The sequence below is a fragment of the Rhinoderma darwinii genome, chromosome 4 (genome assembly GCF_050947455.1).
Source record: "Rhinoderma darwinii isolate aRhiDar2 chromosome 4, aRhiDar2.hap1, whole genome shotgun sequence".
Lineage (NCBI taxonomy): Eukaryota > Metazoa > Chordata > Amphibia > Anura > Rhinodermatidae > Rhinoderma > Rhinoderma darwinii.
Genome location: NC_134690.1, coordinates 181,419,116 through 181,441,791, shown reverse-complemented (window position 1 = coordinate 181,441,791; position 22,676 = coordinate 181,419,116). Strand labels below are relative to the sequence as shown.

At 41.6% G+C, this 22,676-nt stretch overlaps 1 protein-coding gene across 1 annotated transcript in view; it reads left to right on the top strand.

Annotated features, from left to right (window-relative positions):
• The window catches only part of GCLC (glutamate-cysteine ligase catalytic subunit), a 52,348-nt gene extending 37,299 nt beyond the window's left edge, over positions 1-15,049 (top strand). Inside the window, exons 4-16 of the mRNA XM_075861957.1 lie at positions 407-520; positions 826-884; positions 968-1,104; positions 1,584-1,658; positions 5,497-5,613; positions 5,746-5,884; positions 9,961-10,073; positions 10,383-10,475; positions 10,817-10,921; positions 11,958-12,039; positions 12,524-12,627; positions 12,707-12,827; positions 13,778-15,049. Of these exons, the coding sequence (XP_075718072.1) occupies positions 407-520; positions 826-884; positions 968-1,104; positions 1,584-1,658; positions 5,497-5,613; positions 5,746-5,884; positions 9,961-10,073; positions 10,383-10,475; positions 10,817-10,921; positions 11,958-12,039; positions 12,524-12,627; positions 12,707-12,827; positions 13,778-13,983 (1,465 nt within the window). The 3' untranslated portion in view covers positions 13,984-15,049. The remainder of the gene's footprint in view (positions 1-406; positions 521-825; positions 885-967; positions 1,105-1,583; positions 1,659-5,496; positions 5,614-5,745; positions 5,885-9,960; positions 10,074-10,382; positions 10,476-10,816; positions 10,922-11,957; positions 12,040-12,523; positions 12,628-12,706; positions 12,828-13,777) is intronic.
• Positions 15,050-22,676: the final 7,627 nt, after the last annotated feature.

The following is a 22,676-nucleotide window of genomic DNA, read 5'->3' as shown; positions in this document are numbered from 1 at the left end:
CAGACCTCGGGGCCTTTGTTAGGTCCCTGCTACCATAAAAGTTATTGGCACCCTGTGATCTCACCCCGGGTTAAATGGGTGAGATCGATGTTGAAATAGATCCCACCCGTTAGAGCAGGTGTCCGGCTGTCTTCAGAACGCCGATACCCGCTCTAGCCGGCACAGGACACACGTGTCGGGCTTATGTCAGAGTGCCGTCAAAAGCGGCGCTCTGGCATATGTACCCTTAACGGCCGCCGTGAAAAGGCGTATTGGCGGTCGGTACGGTGTTAAATGCCATTCATGATATTTTTTTTCCCGTGCACTATGCAGTAATGTATACTAAACTTTCAAATTACGCAATCCTGGATGGCCACGAGAGCAGCTCACAAGTTACTAAGCTTTCTAGCATTTGTATGTGTTTTAGACTGGGATGTCCTGGATTCACGTTGCCAGAATTTCAACCAACTCCAGTGGAACAAGGAGCCTCCAAGTCTCTCTTCTTTCCGGATGAAGCGATTAATAAACATCCTCGGTTTAGGTAGGTTTTAGCTGCAATAGTTGCAAGAAATAGCCCTATGTACTGCTGAGCGATATTGGACTTTACTGCCCTCACATGTAATAGATCTGTTTAGTTCGGAGTATCTGTTGCTTTATATATAAAGAACAAGAAGTCTGGTTTTATAGCAGAAAGTGTCTCAATGGTTCGTGTTCTTTGAAGGTTGGACGAAACTATATTGTGCACCTGTTTTTAAATGAATATAATTTACAGAATGCTGTAATGTGATACCTATTGTCATGGCACTTTGATACATTCTCATTCTTGACTTTTCTGTTTTGATACAGTACTTTAACCAGAAATATTCGACACAGGCGTGGCGAAAAAGTAGCTATTAACGTTCCAAGTGAGTGTACTTATTTTGCTCTTGATGTAATTACATGAGTTATTACTAACCTGTTACAGTGCCATTTGTTTGCCTCCATGCAGTTTTTAAAGACCGAAATACTCCCTCTCCATTTATTGAAAGATTTTCAAGTGATCCTGGTGATAATGCAAAAGCAGCATTGGCTGATCATATATACATGGATGCCATGGGATTTGGGATGGGCAACTGCTGTCTCCAGGTATTCCTTTATTTCTGGTCTCCACACTATGGGCCTGATGTACGGAGACTGGTGCTTCATACGCAGGCCTTAGTTGAAAGTCCGTAGGAGTAAGATGCGAGTCATTTATTAAGAGATCAGTCACATGTTGTGCTGTCTGTACGCCTGAAAGTGGGAGCCACGGCCACTCAGAGCTGCTGTAGATTTCCGCTAAAGTTGATGCTAGCGGTTTGTAGTAAATTTGTTGGGTTTCTGTGGCCCCATGCCCTTTTGCTAAGCCATGGCCCTTAGTTTGAAATGTGGTTATGGCGTAAAAGTGAAAAAAGTTGCACAACTTTGTTTCCGACTTCTCTCACATTAACAATAATATATGCTACTTGCTTTTCTATCGTGCCTGCCTAATCCATTGGATATGTTTTTCTAAACTGGACTTAACCCCTTCCCCCTCAAATGTTTGCAGGCAACCACCTTATTTTTGTTCTTTCTGTTCCTCGCACTAGGTTACTTTCCAGGCTTGCAGCATTTCAGAAGCCAGGTATCTTTATGACCAGCTCGCAACAATATGCCCAATTGTGGTAAGTGTAGTTTTCTTTGTTTAGAATTTTATATCTCCTTCTCCCTTTTTAAGTTGGATATGAACGACCACAAACTGCTTGGTGTTTTAGCAGGGTCAATTTGCTTTATTATCCCACTATTGCAACAGAATTGTACAGCTCTATATATGTATAATATTATTTGTCCAAGTATTGGAATTGTGAGCAGGTTACTGCAGCAATTCCAATATAGAAGTCTGATTTTAATAATAGCAACTATAATGCAAGCATTATTATTATTGAGCTAGAACTGCCTTTCAATAGTATGTATACTATACAGTGGATATAAAGTCTACACACCCCTGTTAAAATGTCAGGTTTTTGTCATGTTACAAAATCAGTCCAAGATGAATCGATTCAGATTTTTTTTTTCCCACCTTTTAATGTCCTCTATAATCTGTACAACTGTATGAAAAACAAACTCAAGTCAACTAAAGAACAAAAAGAATGGGGTTGCATAAATATGCACACCCTTAATCTAATACTTTGTTTAATTACCCTTTGACTTTGACAGCATTCAGTATTTTTGGGTAGAAGACTAGATCAGCATGGCACATCTTGACTTGGCAACTGTTGTCCACTCTTCCTTGCAAAAGCGCTCCAAATCTGTCAGATTGTGAGGGCATCTCCTGTGTACAGCCTTCTTCAGGTCCGCCACAGATTTTCAATGGGATTCAGGTCTGGGCTCTGGCTGGGCCATTCCAAAACTTTGAACTTCTGGTAAAGTCATTCTTTTGTGATTTGGAGGTATGCTTTGGGTCGTTGTCGTGATGGAAGGTGAAATTCCTTTTCATCTTCAGCTTTTTAAGCTGAGGCCCGCAGGTTTTGTGCCAACATTGCCTGATATTTGGAACGGTTCATAATCCCCCTTACCTTGACTAAAGCCCCAGTTCCAGCTGCAGAGAATCCGCCCCAAAGCATAATGCTGCCTCCACCATGCTTCACTGTGGGTATGGTGATCTTTTGGTTATGTGCAGTGTTGGCTTTGCGCCGAACATACATTGTGGAATTATGGCCAAAAAGTTCAACCTTCATCTAATCAAACCATAACACACATGCTTTTGGCAGAATTGATGTAGGTCTTTGCGAAACATAGACAGGCTTGGATGTTTTTCATTGTTAGAAAAGGCTTCTGTCTTGCCACCCTACCCCACAGCCCAGACATATGAAGAATATGGAATATTGTTGTCACATGCACTACACAACCAGTACCTGCCAGAAAGTCCTGCAACTTGGTAGCCTCCCGGACCTCCTGGTCTTTTTTCATTAAGTTTTGAGGGACGTCCAGTTCTTGGTAATGTCACTGTTGTGCCAAATGTAATTCACTTCTTGATGGCCATCTTCACTGTTCCATGGTATATCTAATGCCTTGGAAATTCTTTTGGTACCCTTCTCCTGCCTGATGCCTTTCAACAATTAGATCCCTTTGATGTGTTGTAAGCTCTTTACGGACCATGGCTTTTGATGTCGCATGTAACAAAGAAAATGTCAGGAAAATCCTAATAGAACAGCTGAACTTTATATGAGGTTACTCAGAATCACTTCAAATAATGGCTGCTGTGTACGGACTACTATTTAACATGAGTTTAAATGTGATTGGCTAATACTGAACACAACCAGATCCCCAATTTTAAGAGGGTGTTCACACTTATACAACCATATTTATTGTAGGTGTTGGTTTTTTTTCCCCCCTCAATGACTTTAGTTTGTCTTTCAGTGAAATTGTACAGATTATGGGTCACATTAATGGTGGGAAAAGTTCTGAAATTATTCATCTTGTACTGATTTTTTTGACATGACAAAAACTGGAATTTTAACGGGTGTGTAGACTTTTTATATCCACTGTATATATTTACAGTGCCTATAAAGTATAAAAAACTAGCAGATTGTTAAATTTCCCACCTTATACTTTTATGGTATATCCGCATGGTTATTTCTGTAACTCCCATAGGAATTCATGAAGAGTATATGCGCGGCCACGTATCCATTCATTGGTCCATGCAATCGGTGGCTGCCTTGCCAGACTGGGATCGGGCGATCCCCCATTCTAGAGATAGGTGCGGGTCTCAGAGCTGGGACCTGCATTTAACAGACAAGTATGGCAAATCCCCAGGATATGACCTAAATGTCTATGGTGGGAATAACCCTTTGTTTTTCCCTTTGACCGATCCGCTTTAAGGGAAGTAACCTAATTTTTTTGCTTTTGTAGAATTGTAATGACTGGGGTTCACCCTAAAGAGATTAAATGGCATATATTTTTGCTGCCTTGTTTGACAGCAGTATAAAGGCGTGACAGACACACTTAATTCAGCATGCTGTCAGTTATTCGTTAATGTTAAGTAGTAATTGAGTGTTTAGCACTTGCAGTGCGCCATAAGTATGAGTCCTAGTATGTTCATGAGCTGTAATAGGGAGTAAAGAAAGTGTCAACCAGCGACTGGAGAGCAGCATAAATATCATCTGACCAATCTGCTTAAGGGGTTTATGCATAAGGCAGTGTCACAGATCTTTGCGTGAGCCTTATGTTTTGAGCCAAGGACCTTTCTTTTGACATATCTTTCCCGATTTCACGTGAGATCTGATCCTTGCCTCTTAACCCCTTCGGGACGAAGCCATTTTTTGATTTTTAGTTTTTCACTCTCCGCATTCCAAGAGCCATACGTTTTTTATTTTTCCATCAAAGTGGTGTTAGGGCTTATTTTTTGCAGGAGGTGTTGTAGTTTCTTTTAATACCATTTATAGTTCCATATAATGTACTGGGAAACTGAAAAAAAAAATTCTTTGCGTGCTAAAGTTGGGAAAAAAACTGCGATTCTTCAATTGTTTTTTGGGTTTCGTTTTTACGGCTTTCACCGTGCGGTAAAAACGGCAACTTAATTCTGTGGCTCAATACGATTGCAGGGATACTAAGTTTATATAGGGTTTTTTTTTATATATTTTACTACTTTTATTGATAAACTTTTGTTAAAAAATAAATGATGTGTCGCCACATTCTGAGAGCCATAACTTTTTTATTTTTTCACCGATTGAGCGGTGTGAGGGCTTATTTTTTGCAGGATGAGCTATAGTTTTTTATCGGTACCATTTTTTGGTACGTAGAACTTTTTGATCACTTTTTATTAAATTTTTTTGGAGAGCTGTTGACCAAAAAACAGCAATTTTTGGCGTTTTACTTGTGATGGCGTTCAGACTTTTACGGACGCAGCGATACCAATTTTGTTTACTTTCATTTTTTTTTAATTACTTTAGGGGGGAAATGGGAAAAGGTGTTTTTTTTTTTTTTTTTGTTTTTTGTTTTTTTTTTAACTTTTAATATTTCATTTTATTTTTTCCACTACAAAAGTGTGTTAAAAAAACCAAACAAGTGAGGGTTTTTATTAGCCCTCCCAGGGGACTTGAACCCGCGATCGTTAGATCGCTGGTAAAATATACTGCAATACTAATGTATTGCAGTATATCGTCATTTTTACAGGCAGGGCTTATCACAGGCAGAGTGAAGGCAGTCCTGGGGGCCTTCATTAGGCTGCCATAACAGCAGCAGTCACCCCCCAATCTCAGTGCGGGGAGGGGCTGAGGCGATGAGCTGTCGGAGGTGGGCGTCCCCTCTTTTCAACGCCTCAGATGCTGCAGCATATTGAGTGCTCTCCAAACCCCCCCCCCCCCCCCCGTACCTGGACGTAATAGCACATCCGGGTGCGCGAAGGTGTTAAAATGAAGAGGCCATAGCTCTAACAAGAACCACAGTTATCAGTTTGTTTTAAAGTGGCTAAGCAACAATTTTTTGGAGCATGATGACTTATATGAAAAATTTGCTTTGTAGATGGCTTTAAGTGCTGCTGCACCATTTTACAGAGGCTATGTATCTGATATAGACTGCCGATGGGGAGTTATATCTGCCTCTGTAGATGATCGAACGAAGGAAGAACGAGGCTTGGAGGTACATTCCATATTACTAGGATTTTATTCTGCTTTGCTTCTCTGTTCCTTTTTTTTTTTTTTTTTGGGAATTTAACATTTGTGTATGTTTTAACTGAAGTGGATTTTTTCTGTTTTGTTCTGTTCTCTGTAGCCACTGAAAAATGAGAAATACCGGATCAGTAAATCTCGATATGATTCTATAGACAGTTATCTGTCTACTTGTGGTGAAAAGTACAATGACCTTGATTTGACTATAGATAAAGAAATCTATAGCCAGCTAACAAGAGAAGGTAAGACGTTGAAGGTTATGTTAACCTTTGATCTTTTTATTTAAAAAAATCACTTTCAATCGGTGTGATTGGTGCAACTTTATAATTAGTTTTTATTAAAAATTATTTTTACTTTTTGAGATACAGCTGCTCTGTATCCTGTATACAGAGCAGCTGTATCGTTCGCTAACTCCTGCTCCCATCAGGTCCGCGGGACTGACTGGTTCAGCGTCAGTGGGTCCTTCGTGTCTGACACGCAGGATCCACCTGTAATCTGAGACACGCAGGACCCGGTCTTGGCGAATGATACAGCTGCTATGTATACAGAATAAAGTGCAGCTGTATCTCAAAAAGTAATTTTTTTTTTTAATAAGAACTAATCGTTGCACCAATCACACTGACCATTTTATAAAAAAAAAAATCCCTTTCAAAGGTGTACATAGCCTTTAAGCTTCATGACAATATCAACCTCTTCCGCCGTAGCCATTTTCTAAATTTAAGGTTTTTTTTCCTCCCCACCTTCCAAAAGCCATAACTACTTTTAATGTTTACGTCGATATACCGTATGAGGGCTTGATTTGTTTTATTTTTTTGTGGGATGAGTTTTTCATGGTCACAATTTACTGTACTATATAATGTACTAGGAAACTGGAAAAAAATTATTTGCGGTAGAATGGGGGACAAAAACAGCGATTCCTCCATTTTTGTTTGTGGCAGGGGGGTTTCATTTTTACAGCATTCTCTTTGCGGTAAGTCCGACATGTTGACTTCATTTTGCGTGTTTACACGATTACGGTGATGCCTATTTTTTTTTGTTTTGTTTTACAAGGAAAAAACTAAGGTTAAACTAAAATAAGAACAATAGACCCCAAATGGGGCTATTCACAGGCCTTATTTTGGGCCATTCTCCCAGCCGCACAGCTCCCAAAGAAGCACTTGAATGTGCTCCGAGTGACTGCTGTGTCTACCGCCGCTTGCTCTCTCTCCTCACATTGCGTAGTGCATAGGAGGAGGAGGTGATTTTTTTTTTTTTTCCTGCCACAGCCCCCTTTGTAGATGGCCCACCCACCCCCGTCCGTAGATAGCGCCACTGTAGCTCCTTGTAGGAGCACAATCACTCTAATCCTCGGCCACAGCATTGCTGAAGCTGTGGCCGGGGATTCCGCTCCAGGAGAAGTCCCTGACTTCACTGTCCATATATGGATGGGGACGTCAGGGACTTCTCCTGGAGAGGTCCCCTACTCCTGAAGCGGAAACCCCGGTCACAGCGTCGGAAACCTCTCCTGGAGCGGTCTCCTACAGTGGTGCGATCTACAGGAAGGGGGGTGTGCAATCTACGGGGGTGCTATGTACAAGGGGGCTAGTGTGTGGCACTACCTACGGGGGGGGCTAGTGTGTGGCACTACCTACGGGGGGGGCTAGTGTGTGGCACTACCTACGGGGGGGGCTAGTGTGTGGCACTACCTACGGGGGGGGCTAGTGTGTGGCACTACCTACGGGGGGGGCTAGTGTGTGGCACTACCTACGGGGGGGGCTAGTGTGTGGCACTACCTACGGGGGGGCTAGTGTGTGGCACTACCTATGGGGGGGGCTAGTGTGTGGCACTACCTACGGGGGGGGCTAGTGTGTGGCACTACCTACAGGGGGGGGGGCTAGTGTGTGGCACTACCTACAGGGGGGGGGGCTAGTGTGTGGCACTACCTACGGGGGGGGGGGCGCTAGCGTGTGGCACTAGCTACGGGGTGGGGGGGCGCTAGCCTGTGGCACTACCTACGGGGGGGGCGCTAGCGTGTGGCACTACCTACGGGGGGGGTCCTAGCGTCTGGCACTACCTACGGGGGGGGGGCTAGCGTCTGGCACTACCTACGGGGGGGGGCTAGTGTGTGGCACTACCTACGGGGGGGGGGGGGGGGCTAGTGTGTGGCACTACCTACGGGGGGGGGGCTAGTGTGTGGCACTACCTACGGGGGGGGGGGGCTAGTGTGTGGCACTACCTACGGGGGGGGGGGCTAGTGTGTGGCACTACCTACGGGGGGGGGGGGCTAGTGTGTGCCACTACCTACGGGTGGGGGGCTAGTGTGTGCCACTACCTACGGGGGGGGGGGGCTAGTGTCTCATATATGGACACTGCCCCAGGAGAAATACCTGATGTCACTGTCCATTTATGGACAATGAAGTCAGGGACTTCTGGAGCGGAATTCCCAGCTACTGCTTCAGCAATGCTGTGGCCAGGAATTGGGTATTCCGCTCCTGCAGGGAGCAAAAAAAAATATCCGCCTCACGTGCACTTCGCACTGTGAGGAGAAGAGCGCGAACGTGTGGCAGAAAGCACAGCCGTCACTCGGATCACATACAAGTGGCAGCCGTGCTTTACTCGGCCCCATAGACCACTATGGGAGCCATGCGGCCGGGAGAACGCCCCAAAATAGGGCATGTTCCATTTTTTTTTTATTTTTTTTTTTGACGGCCCTGTTTACCGGACTGTCAGTCGGTTGTGTGAATATCCCCATTTGTAGTCTATTGTTCATACTGCGGCCGTGTGATGGCCGTTTAAAGAACGGCTGTCACACGGCTCAGAATCCCTGTCGTGTGAATAGGGCCTTAGATGCCCTCGTCAATAGCAAAGGTATTTAGAAGAGAGGGCAGCCCCCTCTGACAGTCCATTGCCCCGCCATCTCACCTTGCAATGTGATAGCAGGATGTCATGGCAGCCTGAGTGCCTAATAAAGGCCCATAGGTCTGTGATCTTTGTGCTCATATTATGGGCTTAATAGGAGCCGGTACGAAGACAAAATATACTGCAATACATGAGTATTGCAGTATATTGTGCAAGGGATTTAAACGATCACTAGTTCAAGTCCCCTAGGGGGAATAAATAAGTAAAAAAAATAATTAAAGACTGCCCCCCCCTCTTACCATTTTTCTTCTAATGTAATGTAAAGTTCTTTCAACATTTTCAGAATTTGTATCAGTGCCCGCAAAAGCCCGAACTATTCTAGCGCTATTTGAACAGCACGATCAAAGAACGCTGTAAAAAAAAAAATATATATATATTGCCAGAATTGCTGTTTTGGCCACCTTAGGACCCAAAAACTTGGAATAAAGTAATCAAAAAGTTGCGTGTGCCCCAAAATTTTATCAATTAAAGCTACAGCTCGCCCAGCAAAGGACACGTCCTCGTACCGCTGAATCCACCGAAAAACAAATAAGTAATGGCTCTCAAAATATGGTGACCGCAAACAATTGTAATTTTTAATAAACAGGTTTTTTTTCTTTGAAAGTGGATATATGTACTGTATGTGTCTATGTATGTATAACCGGAATTGTGTTGACCCACAAAATAAAATTAACATGTTGTAAAAAAAAAAAATGTTAAAAGGTCATTTTATTAACACCTCATATCAAACAGCAGTATAAAATGGAGAAGAATAATACACACAGCAAATAGTACAGCAGTACCAAGTGTACAAGGTAAATTCCAAACAAAAACACATGGATATATTACTTCACATATCAGTAAGTGTATACAATAAAAAAACTAAACCGCCTTTCCTTATCGGTGGAAAATATGAGAACATTTGGTGAGGACCAGTCAATAGCAGTAGTTAGCGGAGGAATGGGGGACCGCAAAGACGTCAGCCAATTCCAGAGCCAAGCAATCTGAACAGTAACAAGTTATGAACTAGTATGAGGGTTGGCTATCCAAGACCTCCAAACTTTCAGAAACCTGTCAGGGCACCCGCGGGCTTCAGAAGTGACATTTTATCATTTTTACCACCCTGTGAACACCGTAAAAAAAAGAACCCAAAAAACGGTGGTTATAATTTTTTTACATTTTTTTTTTTTCCAATTACGCCCAATTGTTTTTCAGTTTCCCAGTACACTTCTATGGTACATTGAATGGTAACATTAAAAACAACTCGTCTAAATAAAAACAACCCCTTATACGGCTGTGTCGACTGGGACAAATACAGTTATGGCTTTTGAAAGGCTGGAAGAAAAAAAAAATTGCTGTGTCTGCAAAGGGATTTAGCATCACTATTTTAAATAATTGTGTTTTGGTTTTAATCCTGTTTTGCTTTTATTTTGTGAAACAGGAATTGATCATCTCTTGGCTCAACACATTGCACATCTTTTTATCAGAGATCCTCTGACCTTATTTGAAGAGAAAATCCATCTAGACGATGCCAATGAATCAGACCATTTTGAGGTTAGTCAGCATAGGATGGTGTAAGGGTAAATAACATGGCACTGCCAGCAGCCCCTGTTTTGATATTTTTCCCATTGAATTTTAAATCTCTGAATATTAGACTAACAAGTTAATGAAAAATATGAGGAAAGTATGTGTGATCCCAAACCTTTACCTGCAGTCTGATAAACTACAGGAGGCACGTCATAATATCGAGGTGACGCTTGTCTAGTGACTGACGGGCTGCTCTGCTATACTCACACTTTATCATATGCTGAATAATATGGAGTTCAATTTATTTGCCTTATGCTGCCTTTCTTTGCTCCACAGAACATTCAGTCGACAAATTGGCAGACGATGAGGTTTAAGCCCCCTCCACCCAACTCGGATATAGGTTGGAGAGTAGAATTTCGTCCTATGGAGGTTAGTTTGTGTTTTACAAGTGGCACTGACATACCTATGCATGTTAACAAACTGGTTTCTTTTTAAAGCTGTACCCCCAATGCATTTGCAGCATATATTCACTCAGTCAAAAGTACCTATGCAACCGCGCCTCACCCAAAACTGGGGCCCACTTCCATTTGTAACTGCAGCTGTCAGTGGTAACTTTTTGAGTCTCCTGGCATTTAGGTCTTTTTTTTTTTTTTTTTTCCTCCCTTTTAATGTTACAAAAGCAACAATGAATATGGACAGCGTATATATGTGTGATATAAAATATATACCAATGTATCCTTTTTAGTACATGGGTTTTTTCTGTTTTTCAGGTTCAATTAACAGATTTTGAAAACTCTGCATATGTAGTTTTTGTGGTTTTACTGACTAGAGTAATTCTCTCATACAAGTTGGATTTTCTAATTCCTTTGTCAAAGGTAAGTAATATGTGTGAAATCCTACTTTTATTTTTAAAATCTCCATTGCATCCGCTAGAGATGTTTTGCCCCTCTTTCCCCAGCACCATCCACTAGAACAAAGGGGCACAGAGGTGTCCAGCGTTTTCCTCTCTAACCCAACCCATCTTTCACTAATTGACGTGGATGACTTCCTGCAGTGAACTGGTGCATATGCATTAGGGACTCCATGTTGTGGCATAGGCTTCAATTCCCTTTTGCACATTCGCCGGTCCTTATAAGGAGAAGGCTATGAATGATGCAAGAGGCATTATCCAATCAGGGAAAGAGGAGTTATGTTAAAGATGTAAATTCCCAGCGGACTCTCCAGGCCTCATTTACATACGATACAGGATATTTTAAGGCTTCTTTTAGTAAGGTATGTTGTGCTACTAGGGACCAACCGGCATACATTTGGAAATCTCTCTACGTGCCCTAGGGCGTAGTGGGGGCAATTTTAGGGGGGTAAAAACTGATGTATGGTTCCCTTTTAAAGCTCCAGTATATATAGAATAGTTTAGGGACGATCATTGTAACATGAAAACATTGTAATTTTAGAACATAGGAAAACTAGTGGTTCAAGAGCCCCAAAAGTTACACCCAAAATAAGGAAGAAGGAAAAAAAAAAGATACAGATAATCTATGTTGAGGAGAGGAGCTTTGTCTGGGTTCTGTACAGTACCAATCATGGACAATGAAAATGGAGCCCTCCACATCTGGTGTCCCAAGTAACCACTTGTCCTGGCACAGGTAGAGCGCAGTGCAGTACATATGTTACACAGGTAGAGCGCAGTGCAGTACATATGTTACACAGGTAGAGCGCACTATATAAAAGTGTCCTATGGCATTGTAGATTAAATTGGGTTTTGAGTTACAGTGCCCCAGGCAAGGCCTTAGTAAATTGAAAATATGCACTTTAGTCCTATTGTCCGAGACTACACATTAGTTCACTGGAATTCCATAGAGGTCTTTAAATTTAGGTTTAAGTATACAAAACAATGTATATATTTTCCCACAGGTTGATGAAAATATGAAAGTGGCCCAAAAAAGAGATGCAGTTAATGAAGGAATGTTCTATTTCAAAAAGGATATTTGTAAAGGTATGTGCATCCTATGTAGTAACAATCAAATTTGCTTAGTCATTATGTTGTCGGACATCAGCTAACTGACAGTCCTCGCCTCAGGAAGTGCTGCCTGGCCATACATTTCAGCAGATTCAACCCCATACTCTGAACTAGGGTGCTGTGCATAAGATTCACGCTCTCATTACAGTGGCATTTAAAATGGAACTGACATGACAAAGAAAATTAGTTCATTTTACAATATTTTATTTAGATTAGTTGTGTAATTTCCTGTTTGAATAGATTTGGCCAACTGTCTTAGAAGTGTAAGCAATTATAGAAATCTGCTTTCTCACATGTAAAGATGGAGAGCAAAATCCAGCCCAGGGTTAATATTTCCTCCAAAAGGGTGCCTCGTTCAAGGTCTCGCATGAATAGATATATAGGCTGGTTGTTTTTATCTATTTTTACAGTAAAATTATTGAATCTTTTTTTTTTTTTTTTTTGGTATCCTTGCAAATAGCTGGTATTGCTGCTGTTGATGGCTATTGTACAGCACTTAATGGTACAGAAGCTGAAACTGAAGAGTATGCTCTCATGAGCATTGATACAATCATCAATGGAAAGGTAATGTGTATTTAGAAGTAAAATCATATCGAAGTGTCTGTATATATAGTAGATAAATTCCCTACGTTACTCTTTACAGGACGGTGTGTTTCCAGGTTTACTCCCAATTCTCAATTCCTACCTTGAAAATATGGAGGTTGATGTAGACACTCGATGCACCATCTTAAACTACCTTAAACTTATCAAGAAAAGAGCATCTGGTATGATTCTATGCAATACTTTTTAACCTGCGTGTCCGTGATGTATTCTTGTACTGTAAAGGTGTTTTGATCTAAGGGCTCATGCACACAGACGTTTTAGTCCATGCATAAGCCATATATTTGGTGCCAAGAATGAGATCCTTTCCTAAAATTTGGAAAGGTTTTCTTGATTATACATGATCTCGTTTTTAGCACTAAATCGGGTCTATTCACACAGCCATAAAAAGTTATATGTCCTCTGTAAGAGGTATTTGGGTTGCAGATCATTTAAGCGGTGTAGTCTTGCAAATTGTATTAATGGGGTTATCTGGGATTACTCAATAACTGAGCCAAGGAGGGAAATGCCATCAATTAGTTTACTGTGCTTCAGTGATGTCACATCGACATACGTGACCGCTGCAGCCACTTCTGAGGCCAGTGATTGGCTTGAGCAGTACTGTGTCGATGCAGCTCAGTACACCGAGAACGGCATGAGCACTAGAGTGGCGGCGCTGGATTTAACATGTAAGGCCTCATGCACACTAACATTTTTTTTCTGCCTGCACTCATTTCTATGGTCCCATGCACTGGCCCGGTCTCATTGAAATCAATGTGTGCGCGGTCCAAGTATTGCGGACGGCCTGAGAATGACACTACCGCGGCCGTCCATACCGTAATCACTGACTGCACACGGCTCCGGTCTTGTGCATGAGGCCTAAATTATGCTGCTTTTATTTAATCGCATATAAATCCTTGGCCTGTTTGTTGGTGATCCTTGACAATTCCTTTAACCCAAATACTATATCCTGTTTACATCTATATTAGTGTCCGTTTTAGAAAATCGTACAAATATCCATGATAAACAGAATTTGATTTCAAGCATCTGTTCAGCTTATGCATCGAGACTTCTTCATACACAAGTTACTTTCCAAGCTTGGTGCCTCCTCCTGTAAATGTTGTTTGTTATGTAGGAGAACTGATGACCGCTGCCCGATGGATGAGAGAATTTGTGTCCAATCATCCGGACTACAAGCAAGACAGTGTGATCACTGACCAAATGAATTACGACCTGATAGTGACCTGCAATCAAATAGCTAATGAGCAGACGAGCTGTCCGGAGCTGCTAGGATTTTCAACTAGGGTAAAGCAAAGTGGGAACAAAAATGTCTCTCTATGATGTGACAAATAGCCCATAAAATGTAAGTCTGTCAGTTGAACTTCATTTTGTTGGTTTGGTGACCAACTGGCACTGCACAAAAAACACGGAGCAATGATTTTATGCAGTGGTAGCTTCGAAAATACTATTAACATTTATACAGTGTACATGTAAATAGTGGAATATTTTTATGACTAACAATGTATTTGGTTCACATTGTATGAAGTTACTGTGAAATCAACTTGCAATTTTTATGTATACTCTGGGAATACAGTTTATTAGTTCTATACAGTAAGGTACCAGACAGTAGCTATATTTTTTTTCTGAGTAATTATTTCCATTCGTAACCAATGTTTCAGCATAGTCTTATGTGAACAAGTACTAGGCAAGTAACAGATTAACCAATTTATGTCAGACCATGAAGCTGGCAGTTCACTTAACTTGGTTCCCAAAATAAAGAAGCCGTCAGCTGAAAGGCCTCTGTGCTGAAACCAGCACATTTTGCCCAGTGGACTGAAGTTACCTCGGGGAGACCTGCATTCCATGACTTGTCCCAGCATTTCATTTCCACAGTAAAGATCCGCTAGCCATGTGGACAAATGCGTTTATTTTTAATCCCCCCCCCCCCCCCTTACACTTATGATTCTAGTTTTGATTAATTAAGTGACTTCTGTGAGAGGGTTTACTGATAGTACTGACCAGAGCATGTCCAACTGACAACCTCACTGGCCTTAAATCTTGAGCATGTTATGTACAGACAATGTTTGCCTGATTTTGTAATATTTAAATATTGCTTGTTCTACGGCTCTTGTCTGTTGTCAAAGATTTATAACCAACTGTATATATGTGAATGGATCATATATGAATGTTAATGCAAGTCCAAGCTTATTTTAATAACTGAAAATGAAGTGGGTTTCAGCAGTTTATATATAGTGCAGATATGATGTTTAAAGTTTTATTCCAGTAGCTGAACCTATGACCCTTGCTTTGCTATAGGTGTGCTATAACGTCTGAAGAAGACTTGTTATATGTTCTACTGCACTATTTTAATCCTGATGTATATTAAAAAAAAAATACATAGCTTGTACCTTCTGTGTTTGTTTCTGTTCATGTTTTCTGGGGGGTTTGTCAATTATAAAAGACATGTAATTATTACTAGAAAGGTCTTCTATAAGTGATTACGCTGCAATACTGTAGACTTTGAGTTAGTTACACCACAGTTTTTTTAGAGGCTGAATCATACACTGAAACCGGCACATACATTGAACATAGAACGTGAAGGAGAAAATAAATAAATCTCGTAGCCAATACATATATAGTCACTATATAAAATAAGTATTCATTTGTTTAAGTTAAGCAATGGCGAGTCCCTCAAATCCACAGATCTAGGTGGAGTATACTGGGTAAGTGAAGAATTACACCAGGCCCCTACACTAGGGCTGGGTAAATCTGACTTAAATTAAAATCCTGATTAATTGAACATGCCACATCGATTACGATTAGTTAACTATTTAGGCCACACCCCTCTTTGCATACCGTTGAGTATCCGCTATTTGGGCTTCCCACTTGTCTTTCACAGGTAACAGTGTACTTGCCAGTTGGGCTTGAATAAGGGATGTGTATATCGCTGAAATTAATCCTCAAGAGCCCTTGGGAGCTGTATATCCGGATTAAGGGAAATATGAGAAACTTAGATCAGAGGAGGGATATTGACTCGCTTTTCTAAGCTGGACGAACCAGTAGAATGATTCTCTTGGTAAACTAAATTTAGCTTGCATTTTAGAGAAGGACTTTAAAGTGTTCCCATCATAGAGGTTGCCTATTGTATGCAACCCATATTGAGTCCAAAAATTGGGTGCTAAAGCATCTGATAAATGTGAAAGTAATAGATTATGCCACAAAAACATGTCTCTGAATGTCTCAGTAAGTAGCCTCTTAGAGGGTCGACCACACCTGTAGTGTCACTTTGTGTAAAGACAGTATGTTTTATAAGGGTACTAGGGGGGGCCCTCCAGTACAGGCCAAAGATGGGAAATCTGTAAAGTCTGCGGGTTTAACTCTACCCCACGCAGTCAGGTATCGCAGCTGACCAACCAGATAATATAAATATTGATCCAGTAGCACTGCCCCACCTGGGAACTTAGGAGGTTGCACAGTGGAAAGACCACGTTTAGAGTGGTTAGAACCCCATATACAGTGAAGGAGATAAGTATTTGATCACTTGCTGATTTTGTAAGTTTGCCCACTGTCAAAGACATGAATAGTCTAGAATTTTTAGGCTAGGTTCATTTTACCAGTGAGAGATAGATTATATTTTTTTAAAAAACCTGAAAATCACATAGTCAAAATTATATATATTTATTTGCATTGTGCACAGAGAAATAAGTATTTGATCCCCTACCAACCATTAAGAGTTCAGCCTCCTCCAGACCAGTTACACGCTCCAAATCAACTTGGTGCCTGCATTAAAGACAGCTGTCTTAAATGGTCACCTGTATAAAAGACTCCTGTCCACAGACTCAATTAATCAGTCTGACTCTAACCTCTACAACATGGGCAAGACCAAAGAGCTTTCTAAGCATGTCAGGGACAAGATCATAGACCTGCACAAGGCTGGAATAGGCTACAAAACCATAAGTAAGACGCTGGGTGAGAAGGAGACAACTGTTGGTGCAATAGTAAGAAAATGGAAGACATACAAAATGACTGTCAATCGACATCGATCTGGGGCTCCATGCAAAATCTCACCTCGTGGGGTATCCTTGATCCTGAGGAAGGTGAGAGCTCAGCTGAAAACTACACGGGGGGAACTTGTTAATGATCTCAAGGCAGCTGGGACCACAGTCACCAAGAAAACCATTGGTAACACATTACACCGTAATGGATTAAAATCCTGCAGTGCCCGCAAGGTCCCCCTGCTCAAGAAGGCACATGTACAGGCCCATCTGAAGTTTGCAAATGAACATCTGGATGATTCTGAGAGTGATTGGGAGAAGGTGCTGTGGTCAGATGAGGCTAAAATTGAGCTCTTTGGCATTAACTCTACTCGCCGTGTTTGGAGGAAGAGAAATGCTGCCTATGACCCAAAGAACACCGTCCCCACTGTCAAGCATGGAGGTGGAAACATTGTTTTGGGGGTGTTTCTCTGCTAAGGGCACAGGACTACTTCACCGCATCAATGGGAGAATGGATGGAGCCATGTACCGTCAAATCCTGAGTGACAACCTCCTTCCCTCCACCAGGACATTAAAAATGGCTCGTGGCTGGGTCTTCCAGCACGACAATGACCTGAAACATACAGCCAAGGCAACAAAGGAGTCGCTCAAAAAGAAGCACATTAAGGTCATGGAGTGGCCTAGCCAGTCTCCAGACCTTAATCCCATCAAAAACTTATGGAGGGAGCTGAAGATCCGAGTTGCCAAGCGACAGCCTCGAAATCTTAATGATTTACAGATGATCTGCAAAGAGGAGTGGGCCATAATTCCATCTAACGTGTGCAAACCTCATCATCAACTCCAAAAAACGTCTGACTGCTGTGCTTGCCAACAAGGGTTTTGCCACCAAGTATTAAGTCTTGTTTGCCAAAGGGATCAAATACTTATTTCTCTGTGCACTATGCAAATAAATATATATAATTTTGACAATGTGATTTTTCTTTTTTTTTTTTTTTCCAATCTAATCTCTCACTGGTAAAATTAACCTAGCCTAAAAATTCTAGACTGTTCATGTCTTTGACAGTGGGCAAACTTACAAAATCGGCAAGGGATCAAATACTTATTTCCTTCACTGTAAATGGGGGGGGGGGATAAAGCATGGACTGGTTTAAAAAGAACATAGGCACTGGTACCGCAGTATGTTAAAGTACATACAGGCATTCAGGAAGTATGACCATTTTAATAAAATTTGGCCTAAGCTTGACGGAGCAAGGCCCTCTGAATCTTGCTCTGATATACTCTAGTAATGGTAAAACATAGGAAGACCAAAATCTGTGACATGGTTGTTATTAATAATGATACCCTGGTATTTGAAACTCGAAGCTACCTGCAACCCACATGCAACATCCGACCCCTTGAAGTGGCAATAAGAAAGACTTGCTACAATTTATGTACTGGCCGAAGAAGAGCCCAAATTTATCCGAAGCTTCAATGGCCAAAGAAACAATGTCTAGGCTGGGACTTCAAAAGAACTAGGTCATCGGCGTTGAGACATATTCTGTCCTCCCTCTAGTCCAGCATCACTCCTTTATGTACTGGATGTTGTGTAATATACAATGCCAAAGGCTCTAAGGTGAGTGCAAATAGCAATGGAGAGAGAGGACAGTCCTGCCTAGTGCCTCTATGTACAGTGGATATAAAAAGTCTACACAACCCCATTAAGATGCCAGGTATTTGTCATGTCAAAAAAATCCGTACAATATGAATAATTTCAGAACTTTTTCCACCTTTAATGTGACCCATAATCTGTACAATTCCATTTAAAAACAAACTGAAATCATTTAGAGGGTAAAAATAACAAAACTACAATAATGTGGTTGCATAAGTGTGAACACCCTCTTAGAATTGGTGAAGTGGTTGTGTTCAGAATTAGCCAATCACATTTAAACTCATTTTAAATACACGTAGTAGTCAGTACACAGCTGCCATCTGAGTAACCCCATATAAAGTTCAGCTGTTCTATTAGGATTTTCCTGACCTTTTCTTTGTTGCATGTGACAGTAAAAGCCATGGGAAAACTGCTCCTGATTTTCAGCCGTTTTTAATCATACTAGCGGTTTCTACGGCCATTTTTGGAGCTGTTTTTCTATTGTCAATGAAAAACGGCTCAAGAAGTGACGTGCACTTCTTCTTTTTACGGGGCATCTTATTACGTGCTTATTTTTTATTTATTTTTTTTTTTTTAAAATAAGGCGTAAAAAACAGAACAGAACGCCATATTTACCATTGAAATCAATGGGCAGATGTTTGTCGGTGTTCTGCTTCTGATTTTTCAGCTGTTTTTCAGGACGTTTATGGCCCGTAAAATGGCTGAAAATAGTCCGTGTAAACATATTCTAAGATGTTAGTGTTTCAATCTCAGAAAGAGAAATTGATTCTAAAGCTATGTTCACACGGAGTATTTTGGGGGAGGAATATCTGCCTCAAAATTCCGTTTGGAACTTTGAGGCAGATTTTCCTCTCCCTGCACGCCGATTTTCGCGCCATTTTTCGCCCGCGGCCATTGAGCGCCGCGGGCATAAAACAGCGCGAAATACGCTTTCTCTGCCTCCCATTGAAGTCTATGGGAGGTCAGAGGCGGAAGCGCCTGAAAATAGGGCATGTCGCTTCTTTTTCCCGCGAGGCAGTTTTACTGCTCGCGGGAAAAGGACGCAGACGCCTACCATTTGAAATCAATGGGAGGCGTTCTCGGGCCGTTTTTGCAGAGTTTTGCGACGCGGTTTCCGCGTAAAAAAACTCGGCAAAATACTCCGTGTGAACATAGCCTTAATGGGTCTGGTCTCATCCATATATTTAAAATGGTTTACTTAACAAAATTCCTAACTTTTCCATGTCTCCCCAGTCATCCCTAAAAGCTATTTTAGACTCCTTTTAATGGGCTACTAGTTCATTTTACTGGCAAGGGAAGACACTGAGATTTAGCCTGGCTACTTTGAAGGCACCCAAGCTCTATGGTGGTCTGGCAGTGCCAGATATGTATTTATTTCTTTGGCCTAGTTAACGTTTATTTGCCTACGTTTTGGTATCTGTTAAAAGAATACGTCATGAACTAGGGTCATTAGAGCTCATGACCTATCCGCTAATCAGATACCTTTTTAGTCTGGGTGACTAATGCCACAATTAGGCACCACATTAATGTATCCTCACCCATAGACTATTATGGCTTTCGTTTAACGTATATATCATATAAACTCTTAAAAAGCCCATGACTTATAAGTTAACCCCTTAAGGACATGGACTAGTTTGCACGTTCAGGACGCAGCCCCATTTTTCAAATCTGACCTCACTTTATGTGGTAATAACTTTGGAATGCTTTTAGCTATCCAAGCGATTCTGAGATTTTGTTCTCGTGACACATTCTACTTTAAAGGGAATGTGTTGCCAGCAAAACATGTTTTGTTTTTTTTAGTTAAACAATTAGTGTGTAGGTGATTAAACATTGTTCTAATTTTTTTTATTTTTTGGATTCAATTTACAATATTTCCCAGCACTGGTCACTAGATGGAGCAATTCCCAAAATTGCAGCATTGCATGTGGTAAAGCAACCACATTGCTTTATGCTGCAAAATTGGGGAAAAAAAAATCCCTCGCTCTAGTGAGCTCTCAGAATCCCCCCCTCCTTTATTCTGGCTAGTGCCGGGAGAAACGAGGGGTTTGAACGGTCTAACCTCCTACACTGTGTGTCGCCATTTTTTGAGCTAACACACAGTGTAGAAGGTTTACATACACTAGTAAACACACACTGAAACACGAACATACATAGAAATCACTTACCTGCTCCAGTCGCTGCCGCTCCCTCCGGTCCGTCGGCTCTGTCTGCTGCCGCTGCTCCATGTGCACAAGTCCGGAAGCCGCGACCGGAAGTAGTAATCTTACTGTCTGGCCGCGACTTCCGGTCCACAGGAAAATGGCGCCGGACGGTGCGCATTTCAAATTGGACTGTGTGGGAGCGGCGCATGCGCCGTTCCCACACACACGGCGTACACCATAGTGGATGGAACGGGCCCCGTTCGCATTCCCTATGGGACTGGAGTTGCCGTATTCCATGTCTGTATGTGTCGTTAATCGACACATACAGAAATGGGAAAAAAAATGGCAGCCCCCATAGGGAAGAAAAAGTGTAAAAATAGAAAAAAGTAACACCAACACACAAATATAAAAGTTTTTAATAAAACTGCTATAAAAAAAAAAAAATTTGGTGACACTGTTCCTTTAAGTTAGTGGGAAAATTATCGATGCATTCAGTATTTTATTGTGAAAAACACCAAAATGTAGCGAAAAACTGCAAAAATTAGTATTTTTTGAAATTTACGTGTATCTGCTTGTAAGGCTGGGTTCACACGACCTATTTTCGGACGTAATGGAGGCGTTTTACGCCTCGAATTACGTCTTAAAAAACGGCTCCAATAGGTCGGCAAACATCTGCCCATTACTTTCAATGGGCTTTACGATGTACTGTGCCGACAACCTGTCATTTTACGTGTCGCTGTCAAAAGACGGCGCGTAAAATTACAGCCTCATCAAAAGAAGTGCAGGACACTTATAGGGACGTAATTGGAGCCGGTTTTCATTGACTCCAATGAAGAACAGCTCCAAATTACGTCTGTAAAAGACACCCTGCAAAACGCGAGTACATGCAATTGCGTCTGAAAACCGCTCCGTAATTGCAGTTATCGTGTGCACATACCCGAAGACCGATAGTAATACCACACAAAATAAATGCTAGTAAACATTTCCCACATGTCTACTTTAGATTGGCATAGTTTATTGTACATCCTTTTATTTTTCTAGGACGTTACAAGGCTTAGAACTTAAGCAAAAATTTCAAGAGGCTATTTTTACAGGGACAAGTTCAGTTGTGATGTTTTTTTAACAGGTTCCCGACCGCTGGCCGTATTTATATGGCTAGCGGTCAGGGTCTCTGAAGTCCGCTGTATAGACTATTTACGGCGGCACTTCAGAGACTGTGCACGCGCGATCGCGTGCACACAGCTCTATGCCCTGGCTGTTGCTAACGGCCATGGGCACTGGGCAGAATGTCAGGGGCCAATCTTTTGGCCCCTGAACATGTGATCGCTGCGACAACCAATCACAGCGATCACATGCATTTCTACGTATAATACAGTGCACGCGATCGCGTGCACACAGCCCTGTGCCCACGCTGTTACCAACAGCTCTGGGCAGAGTATCAGGGACCAATCTGATGGTCCCTGAACATGTGGTCGCTGTGAAAACCTATCACAGCGACCACATTTATTTTATTTTGACTTTTCTGGCAGTAAATCTCCTGCCTCTTTTCTTCTCCTCAAACATTGTTTCAGTTTGAGGAGAAGAAGAGACTCGGGAGAATTGCTGCCAGAAGATAACAGTGAAAAAAAATACAGTTACACTATAAAACACTCTGTATAGATAGATTTCTATCTATCTATACAATCTATCTTTTTTTCTATCTACCTTTCTTTCTTTTATTCTATTAGAATAGGCAGGTAGGGAGTATATAATTATATATATATATATATATCCACATATATATAATATATATAGCAATAGCGGTTTATTTTTTTGTTAGCGGTAGTGTAGATATATATAGCAGTTAGTTTGTGTGTTTTGTATTAAAAAAAAATAATATTTGTTTAGTTAGTGTTAGTGTTAGTTACGTTATGGCGAGGAAGTTGTTTAGCGCCGAGGAGGCATACGCCATGCTGTGGTCTGAGTCGGAGACCGCATCAGAGATGGCGTCCGAGATGGAACCTGTTTTAGGTAGTGACGATGACAGCGTCACTTCAGGTTCATCAGGGGACGTTGTCCCTGATGCAGTTGAAACTGCAGAACATGAAATTGCAGGGCCAAGTAGCGCTGTAGCACGGGACAGCCTGGTTCCTCCAGTCCAGGCTCTTGTATGGGCACCTGCCCCATCTTTTGGGCCTAGAATCCACGGATTTACTGCAACTCCTGGCATAACTGTGGACAATACAAATTTTGTCCAAATGGATTACTTCC